Source organism: Anarhichas minor, unplaced genomic scaffold (genome assembly GCF_050575085.1).
Source record: "Anarhichas minor isolate MPS153535 unplaced genomic scaffold, ASM5057508v1 ptg000007l, whole genome shotgun sequence".
NCBI classification, from domain to species: domain Eukaryota; kingdom Metazoa; phylum Chordata; class Actinopteri; order Perciformes; family Anarhichadidae; genus Anarhichas; species Anarhichas minor.
In genome coordinates, this window is record NW_027466453.1 from 5,204,092 (window position 1) to 5,221,419 (window position 17,328).

The following is a 17,328-nucleotide window of genomic DNA, read 5'->3' on the forward strand; positions in this document are numbered from 1 at the left end:
GAGTACGCTTGTAATGCACGTCTTCGTCCACACTCCCCCCGCCAATCTTTAAACTCATCTTGCTATTTTCTAGAAGTCATCTCGTCGTCCTGCGTCGTCGGACTGTGGACTGGACTCTTAATTTCAAGGGATTATAATCCGCCCGTCCCTGAACCGCAGCGACAAGCGCGTCATATTTAACTACGAATCCTTGGCGGAGGCAGGGAGCCCGAGAGAGAGAGAATTTAGGGAATGTTGGTTGAAATAATGCGCTACATGATTCACATGGATGCCATCCACACATGAATAATTCATTCTTGCAGTATTACCCCCCCAACCTCATCACTGCTCTGAGTGTTTCTCTCTTCCCTTTTCTTTCTTTGCTTTTCAACTTTTCTATTGTGTTCTCATGCTCTCACTCTTCCACTTAATCTCTCACACGCTTATCTTTAAGAGTTTGGTTTCAGATGTGATGGGGGGGGGGGGGGGGGGGGGGGGGGGTAATGTGTTGTTAGGAAAGTATCAGAATTCATTTTTTTGTGATCAAATCCTTTCATTTTTCAAAACTTGGAGGTTAAATTGAGCATACAAACAAAATTATCGGCATTTACATACCTCTGCATTACTGGATATGGATCACAAGCACACGACGTGGTCGTCAACCGCTCTTATTCCACTCGACTAATCGGCCGTTTTTAGTCTTAGTCGACTACGGTTTCTTTAGTCGATTAGTCATTTCTTGCTTTTTCAAGCTTTTTCATGCCTAATGCTTGTTTCCAATAAGGGTGTGTTGATTTTGAAAGCTGATATATAAATAAAATAGTAGAACGGACCTTCCCATTCAAATCAACAAAACAGGATAGTTAGAGCGATGGCCATTTTTATGTGTATTGTGGAAATACGCGTGTATTGTAGCGAGCTAACTTCCAGATACAGTAAACTAAACCGACTTATGGCAAGAAGGAAAGTCTTTGAGGTGAGGTTTTGCAGTACTGACTAAAACGAGCAGTGGAGTAGTTGCGTTACGAAGCGAAGAGCACCAGAGTAAATGAGTAAAAACAATGTAATGCTTCATCCACTCACTCTTGTCACAGCGTAGAAAAGCACATTGCTATCACCAGATGGGCGTCAACCTTGTTCGCCACATTGTCTCTAACCAATTAAAGCATGGTGGAATTAGCAAGCCAACTAGCCAGCTAGTTAACTAGCGGAACGCTGGCTAGCTAGCTAGCTTGCCAACAGTGGGCTGATGTCCAGCAGCAGCGCTGGGTCTAACACAAGCGGCAACCTCCGGTTCTGCCGAGTGAAGCCGATGTGGAAGTGTCTTAAAACTTGCATTATCTCTACTGACCATCAGGGGGCGACTCCTCCGGTTGCAAAAAGAAGTGATTAAGTCCACAATGATTAAGTCCACTTCTTATACCCAGTCTATGGTCCCTCCGCCTCACTCCCCACTGTTCTGGAGAAGGGCAACCTAGCTAACTAACTCGCCAGCCATCCGTCTGGAGCTGCATACGCTCTCTTCTCAGCAAACACTTAACGGCCCCACTGACATGTTTTTGTCGCCATATCAACAAACATTTTCTTTTGTACTAGTCAAATGACCTCGGCAAACAGTTTAAAAGGCGTTCTACTCCTATTCTATTTCTATGGAGGGACCTTATGATTGACCGTCTCAAGAGGCCAAACAAACATTCACAGAATGAGCATTCACATTGGACAAAAAGTCCACCGAGGCCGAACAGACACCTCGTTACAGCTCGGCCCGAGGCAAAGCGTTCAAGAGCACTCGTCCACTAGCGACGGCACAGTACCATTATCTCACATTGTGTGGTGTACACACGCTTAAACTCCCCACAGTCCCCATGGAAACGGCCGCTATGCCGTCTTTAATTGGCCCATAAACGTTTGTCCACAGTGCGACGGTGCCCCCTTACACCTCTGATTTGAAGCTGCTGATTAAACGCCCTCCGCTTTGATTTCATGCTCGTACTAGTGTTTGGAGGGTTGCCATGGAGCACCCAGTAGGGTTGTGTTTCGCTAATGAAAGAAGGCACTCGGCCGGGCACGCACTTCACAGTCACTGCTGCACCGACTGGGCCCCTGCATGGTATTACCTCATTTGACTTGGCTCGGAAAAAAAGCCCAGTAGCACAAGCCTTGGCTGAAACGTGATCATTGGAATCTCTTTGGCTCCGTCTTTCTCCGATTCTCTTTCTGTCCAGTAGTTCTTTCACTTTCTCCTGCTTTCCTCAGACACCAGTGCATCGCCCACCATCACCGCGGGGGGGGGGGGGGGGAAATGGGGGTTTATGTCAAATGTGGAAAGAGGAAGAATGAGGTTTATGAGTTTTTCTGGGATCGAGTCAGCGTTTAAGTGGATCCCACTGCTGCCTCAGCAGAGCACGGAAACTGTTGGGATGATTTAAGATTAAGCGCATTTCTCTATCGTAGATAGTTATTCATTTAGGGAGCTGTGTTTTAGTCCGTGCCAGCTTCTCTGAGTGCTGTAGGCTGTCGTACAGATGAGTCCATTAAGGGGTCATCAGTCTGGAGAGGCGCCGCTGTTCAGACTCACAGGGAGTGAATTGAGCACAGTCGTCTGACCAAAACTGCCAATATCCAACAACAGCGGCTGCTATTTTAGCTCTAGACCGCAGTGAGTTTACATCTCCATGCGGCCACAAGCAGGGAGCCCATGCTTAATAAAACAGATGATGATTAAGTCTAATTAGATTTGTTTGCCCTGTGCGCTGTGAGATCATTAGTAATGCACAGAGTGAGTGCAGCTAGTGGTCAAAATGATTCCGCTGTGTTATGTTAGAACTCTGAGTTTATTGTCCTCCTCCCTTGTGTGAGCTACCTGTGCAGAATATTTGATAGCATTTCATTTATTTATCAAAGATATAAAACTACTGAATTATGTATTATTAATAATAAATCGCACACCAGCAATTTAGTAAAAAAATCTACATTGCCACAAAAAAAGAACAGGAATATAGTTCAAGTGTAAACCTTTTCTTAATGCAGCAACAAATGGGCCAAAACTTACAAATGTAGAAACGTAGAATTGAAAGGAAAAGATCGGCTCCATTTGAACCAATACCTGATCCGCTTATTTAAGTCAGCATCGGCCCGATATCAGTGTTGGGCAATGTGTTGGTAATAACATTGGTAATAACAACAGTGAGAGTCTTCAGACGTGCTAGCAGCTCTTTGTACGTACATCGTACATCGATGCTTCGAGCTAAAATGCTAACGCACAAAACACGCTAACACGCTTGTAATGACAATCTTGACACCCTTATGTTTTAAATTAAAACATGTAACAAATGCTATTCTGTGCATGTAAAAAAAAAAAAAAACTAAAGTTTTTAAACCGGCAGTTCTGTGTTTTCTTTTGTGTGCGCAGATTCTTGTCGGAGAGCTGTGCGCCTTCTTCACCAAAGCAGAGGGAACCCAGGAGAAGACCATTGTCACTGCAGACTGCTGCTACTTCAACCCCCTGCTGAGACGCATGATACGCTTTCTAGGTGAACACGCTGTTTTGTATCACTCAGCCCCCTTCTGCTCTTTACAGGCAAGGAAAGGGCACTCTGCCGTCTAGGTGTGAGGTTTTTTCACAGGGAGAGCGAGAGGCGAAATCAAACAGATCAAAACAACATGGAAGAAAAAGGTTATCAGAACGTGATCCGCTGCACTTGAGAGTTTGTCAACCAGAGCTTGTGCTTGTAGCTGTTAATGGGACGATTGGATGAGGTAAGATATTCAGGATCACGGCAAGAAGACACTTGTGAATATTAAGCAGCCTGCAAATTTCAGCTGAGGTGGAAGCTTCTTCTTGCGATTTCACACCTCAGCTGATAATAATGTGTTAGGGCTATTTCAGGAAGGGAAAACTTTTATCTCGCAGCGCTGTTAACATGTGTTGAAATCTTTCAAACATCTAACTTGCTTTTCTTCATCTCCTTCAACCCTCCATCGGCGCTCGTCTCCTGGCCCAGGTGTCTACGCCTTCGGCCTGTTCACCACCACCATCTTCGTCAATGCCGGCCAGGTGGTGACAGGAAACCAGACACCCCACTTCCTGTCCGCCTGCCGGCCAAACTACACGGCGCTGGGCTGCCAGTCCACCATGCAGTACATCGCGGAGCGGCGCGCCTGCACAGGCAACCCGCTGATCGTCATGTCCGCGCGGAAATCCTTCCCGTCCAAGGACGCGGCGCTGAGCGTCTACTCTGCCGTGTACACAGTGGTAGGTTGGAGCCCGCTGGAGGTGATGCTTTGTGCTTCTGAGGGCTAATCCCACACCGATGTTTTCACGTTTTCACTTTATTCTATGGGATTGAAGTGCAAAACTTTTCTTGCTGAGAAACCAGCAATGTTGAGTGTTAGTGAAGCAGATCGATACCAAATTAGCGTAGCTTAGCATGAAGAATCAATTGCTTAATTCATACAAAAATGGAAATGGAAAAACAACAGTGTCTGTTATGTTACAGGACTATTTCTTGGCCGGGAGTCTCGTCGTCACTGGGAGATTATCAGACAACCAGTGAAAAGAAACAGCAGTGCTGGGAGGCGGATTTAGCTCACTTTGGACAGATCTAAACTAGCTGTTTCACCGTTTCCAGTCTTAATGCTAAGCTAAGCTAACCGGCTGCTAAACTGTAGCTTCAGACACGAGAGTGGTATCAATCCTCTCATCTAACTCTCGGCAAAAAAGGAAGAAAGTATTGTCCAAAACCTCCAACTTTAACGTTGTCCCTGCTCAGTTAATTTACCTGTAATCCAGTAGTCTGTTGGGATATATTCTGAGTGCACAGGAAGTGATGACTCATGAGCAATATGAAACTTTAAAGGTACCAAGACTTTATCTGTAGCCAGCTAGCAGCCTAGTATAAACTCCAGAACCCTCTTTTTTTCTTCTAACCTCATTATGTTAATGAACTGAAGTCATAAAGACTATTGAAGTATTGACTTTGCAAATCGTGAGGAACACTTCTTTACCTTTATTCGTGCCAGCTAGATCAAAAAGTGTCTCCAGTATCCACCCTCATCTTCGTGTTTACTTCATAAGCAATTTCTCTCAAAATTCGTGTCCAGTCAAGAATAGTAAAAAAAGAATTAGAAGAATAAGTTAGTTTTCTTTGCTTTTGAAAAATCCAATGAGGTTATAACGACGCATACGTCCTCCCGTGTGCCTCTCTGCAGATGTACGTGACGCTGGTGTTCAAGACCAAAGGCACGCGGCTGACCAAGCCCACCATCAGCCTCACCCTGCTCTGCCTGGCCATGCTGGTAGGCGTGGTCAGGGTGGCCGAGTACCGCAACCACTGGGCCGACGTCCTGGCGGGATTCTTCACCGGCGGAGCCATCGCTGTGTTTTTGGTGAGCGCCTAGACCGGCCAGGAAGTCATTATCCGTGGCAGGTTTAACACTCGCAATTCTTAGCCGTTTTTAAACAGCTGGTCTCCAGTTTGACGTAGACGGAAACAAAAGGGAAGAATAAGTTAGCCCTCATATTAGAGTACAGTATGAATACAATTAAATTGTTGTACATCTTTGGCCGGATTTTCCGGAGTGTTATCGTCCCTTAAACTGAATAACGAGTAAGACGAAGCCCATATTTTGACTATAAATTCTGATATATTACCATCTTGGCCCCCATGGGGTGGATGTTCCCGTTCTTAACAAGTATTTTAGTACAACTAGCTGGACATGCTAATGTGTGCAGCTGACGTTTGCGTATGCTTTTTGCTTTCGGCAAAAATAAACAAGACTCTAACTCTCGAGACACCAGTTTTTACCCCCTGAAGAGTCCAATAGATTTCACTGAGCTATGATTGGACCATCCCAGTGGGGGTTTAGCGAAGGGGTCAAATCTCACCACATCTCTCTTTTCTTCTCCCCCCCCCCCCTCTCGCCTGGCCTCTGTCTCCTCCAGGTGACCTGCGTGATCAACAACTTCCAGCAGATGCTGCCCAGCCCTCCCCCGCTGCGCCCCCAGCGCCCCGAGTCCGTGCTGGGCATGCAGATGGTGACGCTGCCCTGTGTGGAAAGTCCACTCGAAAAGTTAAGTGGCCCTCAGGTAAGGGGCGGGGGTGGGTGCGAGGCACACCTGCGCTCACTAAAGAGGGGCTGAGATGCACACCCCTTGTCTCTTACCTTGAATTCGTCCCCCCCCCCCCCCGAAGAAAAACCCCAGATCAAATCCCCAAACATGCATGCTCCAAGTCCCACCTGCACCCCCAGTACCAAAGAAAGCACCCAGGTGAATCCTCTAAATCTCCGAGCCTTGTCGTAGGCCGATAACATTTGTTCTAAAGGTGTGAAATGAGCCGCGGTTTAATTTCAGACAGAACAAAGATGTTTTACGTCGTAAAAGAGGTGCTGCCTCGCTGCTAAACTCCACGCTGTTACACATTTCCATCTTATCGGGGATTTAGAGAGTCACTTATCTCTTTGGGGTGACTCAGCAGTTTAGCTGACACACTCGAGGTTTTAATCTCCCATTCGGATGTAAAGCAAATGTAAAAAACTGTGAATACAGCTCAAGGGTCCCCCTCGACATTTCGACGGTGCCGCGTCTCCTAAAAAGATTTCATCTGGCGAGTGTTTAGGGAAATGTCTTGCGTCCTCTGTGGTCTGTCTCCGTCACTAACCCTCACCTGACTGCCTCTTTTCCTCTGTCTCCCACCTTGCCTCTTTCCTCTCAATCTGCTCCCTTGTCCCTCACTCTCCCTCCAGCATCCTGCGCTCTCCTCCTGCCCACCTTACAACGCCTACGTCCAACCATTCTAACCAACCATGAACCCTTATTTCCGCCCGCCATCGCCACCCCCCCACACTATCTCCGTCATCTGTTGCCTTATTTCTGTTTCCTGCTCGGTTTCGCCTGTGTTCCCCCCACTCCCCTTCCTCCTCCTCCTCTTCCTCCTCATCAAGCGCATCACTCTTGATTATTCTTTTCTTCACTTTTCTCTCTCTGCCCCCATCCTCTCCCTCTCTCTCTCTCTTTCTCACTCCTCTCTTTCCCCTGCAGACTCCGCGTGGATCTCCGTTCACCGATGTCACATGACCATCAGCCCTATCGGTTCCCCGCCACCCCCGATGTCCTCATACCGTCTCGCTCCATTTCCAGCGAAGTCTAGACCAGCCGGAGCAGCACTCGCCGCGCTGCGCCGCCCATCCGGCCGGGCGGTACGCGACGCTGCACCGCTCCTATTCCACGCAGGTCTAGACCTCTCACGCGATCCAGCAACATACACACACCATCCTGCTGCCCTCTCAAACCCCCGGGGAACCGATAGGCAAACTCTTCAAAGACTTTTCTCTCTGCTGGACATTCAGCACAGAGTCAGGAACAGCTTCCTTTTTTTTCATTTTGTATAAGTCTTTTCTCGGTTGTGTGACGCTCGCTTTCGTCTTCAGTGGCGTGCTCTCTTAAAGGAAAAACACTTCAAACTGTGACTACTGAGAATGTCCACTGCTTTTTTTTTTTAAACATCATGAACGAGGTCTCGCCCGTTCGAAGGAGGCTAAACGTGACGGGGAACTCCCCGTGTGACTTCGCCGTCTGCTGTCAGGAGGGGACGTGTTGGACCAAAGAAGCCCTCTGAAGGATGCGCGTGCTGCTGAGATTTAAACCCTTCAAAACAAAAATACCCTACATCCTTTTAGCAAGCCATATACACACACACACACGCACACACATAAACACACTCGCACAGTAGTGTGAGTAGCAGTGCCCTTGTCAGCTCCGCATGCGATTTACACAGATCAAAGAATCCATTTCATATCTCTCAGCAGAAGCACCAGACAATAGCAAACAGGATGAAAGTACAGACAAGATCGTCACTTGGCTATTTTCTTCTTTTTTTCTTCTTCTTCTCTCAGATGGTTGCAGCTTTGCCCAAAAAAAAAGAAAAAAGAAAGAAAACTGATGGGAAATGCAAACACATCTGATAAGACAAAGCCGAGCTCCCGACTGCAGGTTGGCATATAAAGTGCATCACATTCGGGAGCAAATGTTTGTTCAGTTTTGTATTCTTCTGAGACGAGGAGCTTTCATACAAAACACTTCCTGTAATGCCAACAGACCTTTTTTTTTTTTCTCTCGCACGGCATCGCTCACACTGAACTGGAGTTTTCTTTCTAGCCGAATCCTGGTAAAAGACGATGCGACGAACTGGTCGAGTCGTGTAACTATTGTGATTAATTTCTGAGATTTTATCAACAGATTTATTTATTGACATGTACATACGGTGTGGTTGCAGTGAGCACTCCATGTGGCGTGACAGTTTTACTGACTTTGATTTGCACACTCCCTGAAATCCATGTTTTTTTATTTTTATTTTTCATTCACCCTTCTCCCCACACATCTTTTTTTACAACCTCTGTTTAGCTCCTCTCTGTGGTATCTTGACTGTAATACCATCACTGTGCTGTGAAATGTTTCCCTCTGCTGGACGACACACACACACACACACACAAGAGTAAAGTCCAGTTTCACAGAGCACATGCGTATTCAAACACCTTCAAAAGCACACACATGCACAATCACACACACACACACCTTAATCCCCTTTCTAACACTGAAACCTGTTTGTATGATGTTGTACATAAATCTTTTTTGTATTGAGAGTGGGATTTTTACACAAGCATCACCAACACTAAGTCTAGAGATTTTGGGGGGGGGGGGGGGGGGGTATTGTATGTATTGCGATGATAGAGAACCATGCGTATGAAGGTGCTGAACCACTAGCCAACAGCGGTTTGAAAACACCGGATGACTCACTCCTTTGGCCTCTGGGCCGAGTTAAAAGTCACGGTCTATAAGACGCTGTGTGTTCGTGAGGTTATGAACTCCAAGCCCTTTCTGTTTGGAATTCTCATGTGAGCATAAACGGTGGATGTGAACCACTTTTCACGTCAAATCTCCGGACGCGTTCGCGGTCTCGTGTTCAGCAGACGGCCCAACTTAAAAGTCGACGAAGCTAGCATACGGCGAGCTAACGGTGATGCGACAAGTCAAAGCAGCACTAAGTGAGTCAAGCTGTGAACGCAGCACGTCCAGCAGACACGGAGCAACGTGAGCGTTCTTTTGGAGTCATGTTTCTATACTACGGTCCCACCAACTTCTGAGAGCAATATCTGGCTCTTTAGCTACTAAATAAGAGTGCGTTTCGAGCCGCCCTATTTCTGTCCGAACCAGTCCCGGGTCTGAGAGAGTAGTAACCTAAAGCACTGTGTCACCCTGTCACGCAACTGTTGTTACCACGTTTACAGCTCGGTGACGAAATTAACAAACTCATCATTTGTATGTATTTTTATACAATATTTTCAGTCAAAGGAACTTTGAGCACCACGTCAATTAGGCCGAACCCGACCCGAGCTTCATTTGTTAATGTTTGTCCGAACACCGTGTCGGGTCTCCGCGCTCCGCACTGCGAAATGCTCCACCGCTTTCAACAACTATCAGCTAACTTTATCCGTCTGTCGTTTGGTGCTAATAAACGTATCGATTAACCGCTTTAAGAAATGTAATCTATAGGCTGTGTGGTTTTGTTGGAAGTTTCTGGAGTCCCCACATTTCTTTTATAATCTTGTTAGCGCAAGATAACGTTAGCTAACACGTCCTGACCAAAAATCACTTAATGCTGCTTTAATATCCATGTTGTATTTTTTTTAGCTGGCCTAATGTTGCCTTTGTTGACTTTTACATTTGGCTGTGTGAGCTGACACGAGATCGGGAACGGGACAAAAAAAAAGGGAAAAATTGCATTCGCGTCCACAATTATTATGTTTTTTATACGTAAAAAAAAGTTTCGGGACTCTCTGAGCCGGGAGGTTCCTTGTTGCTGACATTTCTACCGAGCCACGACCACAACAAGTGGTTGTATGTGCAGCACAGCCATCAAGAGTATGTGCAGAATGACCCTCACACATTATCCAGCGTCCGATAAGCTCTGTTATCTCGGAAAAGATTCTACCGAGCGTCTTCAACTTTGACTCGTCATAAAAACAGTGACCTTCTGGCGAGTCAGCGCACAAATACCACGCACCTGCAAAGTTGTGAATTTGAGTCAGACTCATGACCTTTGCCGCATGACGTCCCTTCATGTCATATCCGTCCCGTTTGCTTTCCAGCCCTCAGTGTCCCGATGAAGCAGAAATGCCTTAAAAACGAATCCTAATGGAAATCAAACAGAACATCAAGTCCATTACATTGACAGCTTGTAAATGTGTGTGTTTTCAGTGCGAGCTTCTCATCCGCGCAAAATCTCAGCAACTCTTGACCAATTGCAGTCGGTCGGTATCTGAATCGGTGTTCACTGTGTGAGCGCTGCTTCGGCACAAGGAATGCTCCAATGAGATGCGAGCACCAAAAAGGGAAAACGCAGCACAGAAAGAGTCCGATTTCTCTTCAGGTCAGAATAACGTTCTCCTCCAGGTTCAAACCGTCAAACACCGCGGCTCTCCTTTCCTCTGAAGTCTGCCGCGACTCATGTTTTACATCAAAGAACAAACACGCTGCGGTTGACTGACGTGAAATAAAAAAAAAAAAACTCCTTTCAGATCTGCAGCTCTGAGGGAGAAACACGTTTTCCTTTGATCCTGTTGCAGCAAACCCTCTGTTTTGTAAAGATGTGTGTGACGAGAACAATAAATGGATATTGCAATAAGAAACGCTGTCAGAGTGCACCATGTGTCATTTGGTGGGATGTGTTTATCTTGTGTCACAAACAGGTGTACAAGTGTGTGTGTGTGTGTGTGTGTGTGAGGAGAAGAGACTTAACAATCACTAATCACTGAGTTTTATTTTGGCCAATCAGAACTCACCTGGGTTCATCAATACTGACTCTGAAGTGCAGCATCTGAGTGCTTGTTAGTATTTAATTATTGAGCATTCTGGATTTTTTTATATATATTTTGCCAATTCTGCATGATTAAAAGATGCTCTTGGTTGCATTATGGGTATTGTAGGATCCAGTGTTTTTTTTTAGTTTGACCCACACTGGGAACTAAAAGTCAGATATGTGGGCCCCTGCTCTCTCCACTCCTTTACTTACTGCTATACTGATCACCAGATCCGCTCACTAGCTTTTTACTTTCTTCATCCCCAGGATGAGGACCGTCCTCGTCTCCATTTGCTTCCACTTTTAGGTCATGTGATTACATCTCGGGCCATCTCCATGTAAGATTTTTATAATCAAAGCTATTAATCTATTTCCGGTGATGGATTGAGTACTCGGATCCTTTACTAAAGTGAAAGTACAACAATGTGAGAATACTCCAGTGCAAGTCCTGCATTCAAAATCCCATAAAGCGCCGTACAGTATTAGCAGCAAGATGTAAAATATAAGGAAATGCTTGTTTTATATATAAACATCGAACAAAAAGTTCGGAAATTAGTGTTTGGTAGATTATTTCTCTGTTGTAACAATGCTTCTTGGCAATACATCTTATACCGTTGAAAAGCCTGTTTATTTACCTTTTAAACGGTGCCCCATTTGTAAGGAACATGCATTTCTGGGATGAGCAGCACAGCTGAGTATGTGGGTTGCGCCCATGAAAAATTTGCCAAATCTTCTCTGCCAATGCCAAACAGCTTATTCTGCTGTTGCTATTGACCGTCAGGCCCGTTTGCGCTGGTGTCGGCAACACCTGCACTGGAACCTGAACATGTGGAGGAACGTTATGTTCAGCGATGAGTCCAGATTCTGCCTAAGGAAGTTGGATCGTAGGGTCAAAGTGTGGAGAAGACGGGGAGAACGCTATGCTGATTGCTGCACTGATAGAGTAACACCTTTTGGTGGAGGCAGTGTGATGGTGTGGGGCGGCATCTCCATCACTGGAAAAACGAGGCTTGTCTTCATTGGAGGCAATCTCAATGCAGAGAGATATCGAGATGAGATTATGCAACCAGTGGCTATCCCATTTCTCCACAGTCTGGGACCGAACTCCATCCTCCAAGATGAAGACGCTCGCCACCACAGAGCGGGCTTTATCAGAGACTACCTCCAGAATTTGGGAGTAGAGAGGATGGAATGGCCTGCCAACAGTCCTGACCTCAACCCAAGTGAACACTTGTGGGACCAGCTTGGGCATGCTGTTCGTGCCAGAGTGACCAACACAACCACGTTGGCTGACTTGCGACAAATCCTGCTTGAGGAGTGGAATGCCATCCCACAGCAGTGTGTGAGCAGGCTGGTGACCAGCATGAGGAGGAGGAGCCAGGCTGTTGTGGCTGTGTATGGTTCTTCCACACGCTACTGAGGCTCCTGTTTGTTAAATGAATAAATTGTAAAATTGCCAATATGTCTTGTTTCTTCCTTGTTACTGATAGACTTCAATCATCCAATCCACCAAACAAGAGTCAATGGCAGAATAAGCTGTTTGGCATTGGCAGAGAAGATTTGGCAAATTTTTCATCGGCGCAACCCACATACTCAGCTGTGCTGCTCATCCCACAAATGCATGTTCCTTACAATTGGGGCACCGTTTGAAAGGTAAATGAACAGGCTTTCCAACGGTATAAGATTTATTGCCAAGAAGCATTGTTACAACAAAGAAATAATCTACCAAACACTAATTTCCAAACTTTTTGTTCGATGTTTATATATATATAAATATATGACGTTATTAGATTGTTAATACTGATACATCAATGTGTGAGCAGCATTTTACCGTTGTAGCTGGTTTAGGGGTTTGGTCCAAAGTGTCACATGATAAATCTGAAGGGTCGTGAAATAATTAACGGAAGAGGAAAGAATCTCTCTCTGTCTTTTACTTGCACTCGAATCATGTTGTTGTAATAAATCTTTGCTGGAGGTGGAACTTGACATCTGACACGTGACAAGGAGCCTCAGCCACAAGACAAAGAGGTAAGCACCGGATTCATCTTTAAACGATGAGTCGTATTATACGAGTGTAATATGTATCGTATGTAAACATCTTAATCTGTGAGGTACCTTGTAACCACAGCTGTCAAATAAATGCAGTGGAGTAAAGTTGTATCGAATGGATACACTAAGTAAAGTACAAGTACCTCAATTGTTGAGTAAATCCAATTTCCACTACTGTCATCATTGGCGCTCCAGTGATTTGCAGTACATAAAGTAGAGAAACAGATTTGAAAAAGATAAAAATCGATGCGGCAGAGGCCGAGATGTTCTGACTTTAGTCAGATTATAGAATGTATCAGGTTTCAAAAACACATCTTACACTTGATGACATCTTTGAGGTTATATTCTCATATAGTACTCTCCACGAGTGGTAAACTCACTGGAGACCTACAGAATGACCCTAAGCATAAAATAGAAAGTTAAAAACAGAAGTACTCCCCATCCTGACCCACCATGTGTGAGGTTAAGCAGGCTCAGCACTGCCATCGTGTGGTTTAATGTGTTCTCACCCACCACACGCCGTAGATGGATCCGAATCTTGGTAATGAAGCACGAATACGAGGGGAGATTTTTAATATCGCAGCATATTGAATATGCAACATGATATAACGCTCCTTTGCGGATTATTAAAAAACAAGTAGAATTGTAATTTATGCAGGTTAGGAAATAACGAGATGAAACCAATTCACATGAGATTTAAAAGATAAAAAGCAACATCCACTCTCACTTTTCTGTCTACTGACTCTAACACACCAGCCTGTTAGGAACCTCCACATGACTCCTCCTGTCAGGGTTATGCATTTGCAGGTTAAATCCACAAGATGGCAATGCACATCATAGACATGTGCTTGCATAAGTTTTGAAAGGGGGGGGCTACCGAGACACAATCCCAACCCAGCACTCATCTTTTCAGAACATCAGAGAGACTTCTCAAGCTGTCACGAAACGAAGGGGAAACAATCACGGCAGCTAATGAGAAGATGTGCACCTGTGTACGCGAATGAGACATAACGAGCTCCATTTTCTTAATGTCACAGATAATGGAAGGAATTACTTATACAACTCCGTTCTGCATGCTAGATTTCCATAAGCGGTGCCTCTTTGATTCGTTTTTTGGGGAATTTGCAGCCATAAAACACACAGAGAATTACGGCGATGTGCTCAAAGAAACCTTACAGTACAGCTGACACTAATTGGAGCCGGCTTAATTCTGCAGACTTTCGAGAGAAGCACCTGCATCTCCTGGAAAAAAAAACTCCGCTTGACTGAATTTAAACGACCACCAAACATCCCAGTCAGACAGGTTCAAAGGATGATGCTGTTTCCTCGGTGAAATCCCACCTGCAGCGTCTTTTTGCCTCTTTTTTTCTGTCTTTCTCTCGTCCATACAGGCCTTCATTAGTGTGGGCAGCACAACTCCCTGTTAGTTTGTTGGGAATTTTAATTCCACCGCGTTCCTCCCCGCATTCCAATCACAGAGGGCTTTTCTGGTAAACCTTGGTTATTTTATTTTTCAGCCGGCGCGCTGGCTGTGAAGGTGAACGTGATCAGTGTGACCAAACGCTTCAATAGCTGAGTAGTTTGACAGACTGCGAATGAAGGTGCATGTGCGGGGAAGAAGCCACAGAGAAGGGAAAAAAAGCACCAGAGAATAAGATGGAAGTGATATTTCTTCGAGAGTAATCATATTCTGCCTCTGTGCAAATGAAAATGTGAGATATTATGGTCTTTCTCTGAGTGCATTACTGTGAGTGGTGTATGAGGCAGCATTTTAGAAGAGGACCATAAAGACTAAGCACCATTAAATGAAGATGGTGGGTAGATGTATAGAGTCAATGTCTTTACATTCGACTGAGTGAAAGTGTATGACATGGAGTAATCTGTGGGTTTATCTGCTCTAACGCAAGCTGTGATTGTTAGCATGTCCGGCTAACTAGCTAATACCTACGGTACGGTAGCATACGAGCTCCAAGTTACTTCATGGCTGTTTGTAACTTGTAACCCCCAAACTAATGTGGGGTTACAACTTACATTACAACATTTAAAGAAAAAAAAGCCCTGTTCACAATGTGCACCGTGTTAGTATTTTATCGCTGTTTGGACCCGTGGCCTGGATGCTAACGGAGTTTAAGCTAACGATTGTAGCTCTCTCAGTTCACACTCCAGAACCCCAGCACAATTGTTACACAACGGCGTTAAGTTTGCCAGACACCTTGGTTTGTCAAGTCATCATCCTAAAAGTCTTTTCTCTTGTAATATTAAAGCTGAATATATACTGTTTGAAAATAGGTAGAAGCGGCCCTGAACTTATATTTTTTGGTTGTCATACCACACTGCAATACAGCGCTGTTTCTTTATTTCCATGTCATGCTATAGTGAGGATGCTGACTTTTTGCGTCTTTAGCCACAGCCTTTTATCTCATATGTTATTTAGTTATTTATTATTTATATATAAGTATTATATATTAGTTATTTATCTTGTTATTTACAAGATTCTTTTTTTAAAACAAGTCAAAACTAAAGCATTAGCTAGGGACAGCAGCTCATGTAGCTAACGTCAGCCTAATTAGCTAGCTAGCTGTAGTTGATAAAATCTGCTAACGACAGTTGACATTTTGTCTGCTAGCCGGCTACAAATGAGAAGCATGCTTTTGTCGAATCAAGACTTTTAAATGGTACATCTGCTACTGTTACCGTGTACAATGTGTTGTTTGTTCACGATTAATTCCAGTCTATTTCAGAAACATGTTTGTCGTGGACAAAAGGGATAAACCCCACATAGAGTGATTGGTGGATCACATCAAGGTATTAAAGAAATGCAACAATTTAGTTCATTTTCATCTCAAATGTAGCCGTGGGTCCCGATTTATATTCTCATCCCCGTATACATTTCTTTCTTTTTCTTCTTTTTTTTACAGCAGTGCAAGCAAGCAGGTGGCAGAAAGAGGCGCTACAGAAAATCTATAACAACCAGACAACGGGGCATTCCCACTCGAATCTCAAATTCCAGCCCCACTCCGTCTCGTCTCCTGTCTGCCTCCCTCTGTCGGGATGCGGGACCTGTTTCTAAAAGCAGGTGCTGTGGGTCCGGGGCCCATCAGTTTCCCCTGACAGTTTGGAGGTGAGGCGCAGTCAGCTGAAGCGCTCCATTGAGGAAGTCGCACATGTCATCATCGTGGTTAAGTGGAGGAGAGGAGGGGGAGAGACAAGCCGGATGAGTCATGATGGGACAGACAGAGACGTGGAGGGGAGGGGGAGGAAGAAGTGTGTGTGTGTGTGTGTGTGTGTGTATTGAATTTGTATAGAAAGGAAGCTACAGAGCAGGTGTAGAGCAACTTATTATGTTCCTGCTCCTCGCTCTTCTCTTTACATGAAAAATAATGCACACACACACACATGCACACACACACATGCACACACACACAGACACCAGATGTCAGCATAATATTAATTTAGTTAAATTACAATTGTTCAGGCAGAACTACGTACGGGCTGACTCAATGAAAATACACATAACCGTGAGTTATTGATTTTGTGTTATGTGCAGAGGGCGTGAAATAAATTGAAAGTGTTACCGCGGCATCAAGCGAAGTGCCCGGCGCCGACAGGAACATAATGTACACACTTAAATCCCCCCCCCCCTCCCCCTTCGGAACATGACTAGCAATTACAGACGCCCGTCGAAAAACGCAGGAGGATTCAATCAGGCAAAGTTGAGAACTCGTGGTATAGCTGGCGGGGGGTGGGAGGGGGGTTAATTAGTATACTTGGCTTTAACCAAGCGTGCAGGATGTTGAAGGGTTGAGGGATAATGCTTGTTTAGATACACGGGGCGCGGTGTCCGCAGATAATGTCTTCATTAACTATTGATGCGCTCGCACACACGGGCAGATCGCCCCCCTGTATCCTCTCCAGCGAGCGATGCTGCATTCCCTGCACCTCTACACCTGTCTCCTCCTCTCACTCTGTCTCGTCTCCCTTTTTATCTGAGCATCGGGGTGGGGAGGGGGGGGGGGGGAGGTGCCCCCACGGTTTTTCACACCTGCACCCTCCTCCCTCTTCCCCCGCTCACCATCCACTTCCTTCATCTCCGTCTTCATTCCCTCCTTCTATCTCTCCCTCTCTGTCTTTCACTTGAACATAAGCACAAGGAACACACCGCTCGCCCATCCTCCCTTCCCAACCCCCCCGCACCCCCCACACACACACACTTTCCACGCAGCCATTCACTCCTTGCATTATCTTTCCCGGAAATTGCATTTCCAGCACAGCCAGGGCCCCATTATGAAGAGGGAGCGACATGCTGTAACCTTTTTAAAAAGCCATTAGTGATGCACCTGCCCCTCCCCCCCCCCCCCCCCCCTCCCTCCCTCGCAGCACCCCACCCCTCAGACCCCCCGCCGGCCCTCACCCTTCATACACGCTTCATCCCTCTCCCTTG

General features: G+C 45.5%; 1 protein-coding gene across 1 annotated transcript in view; it reads left to right on the forward strand.

Moving 5' to 3' along the window:
- The window catches only part of plppr2a (phospholipid phosphatase related 2a), a 48,745-nt gene extending 40,123 nt beyond the window's left edge, over window positions 1–8,622 (forward strand). The window contains exons 4-8 of the mRNA XM_076083428.1: window positions 3,392–3,512; window positions 3,984–4,234; window positions 5,191–5,367; window positions 5,924–6,051; window positions 7,022–8,622. Of these exons, the coding sequence (XP_075939543.1) occupies window positions 3,392–3,512; window positions 3,984–4,234; window positions 5,191–5,367; window positions 5,924–6,051; window positions 7,022–7,130 (786 nt within the window). The 3' untranslated portion in view covers window positions 7,131–8,622. The remainder of the gene's footprint in view (window positions 1–3,391; window positions 3,513–3,983; window positions 4,235–5,190; window positions 5,368–5,923; window positions 6,052–7,021) is intronic.
- Window positions 8,623–17,328: the final 8,706 nt, after the last annotated feature.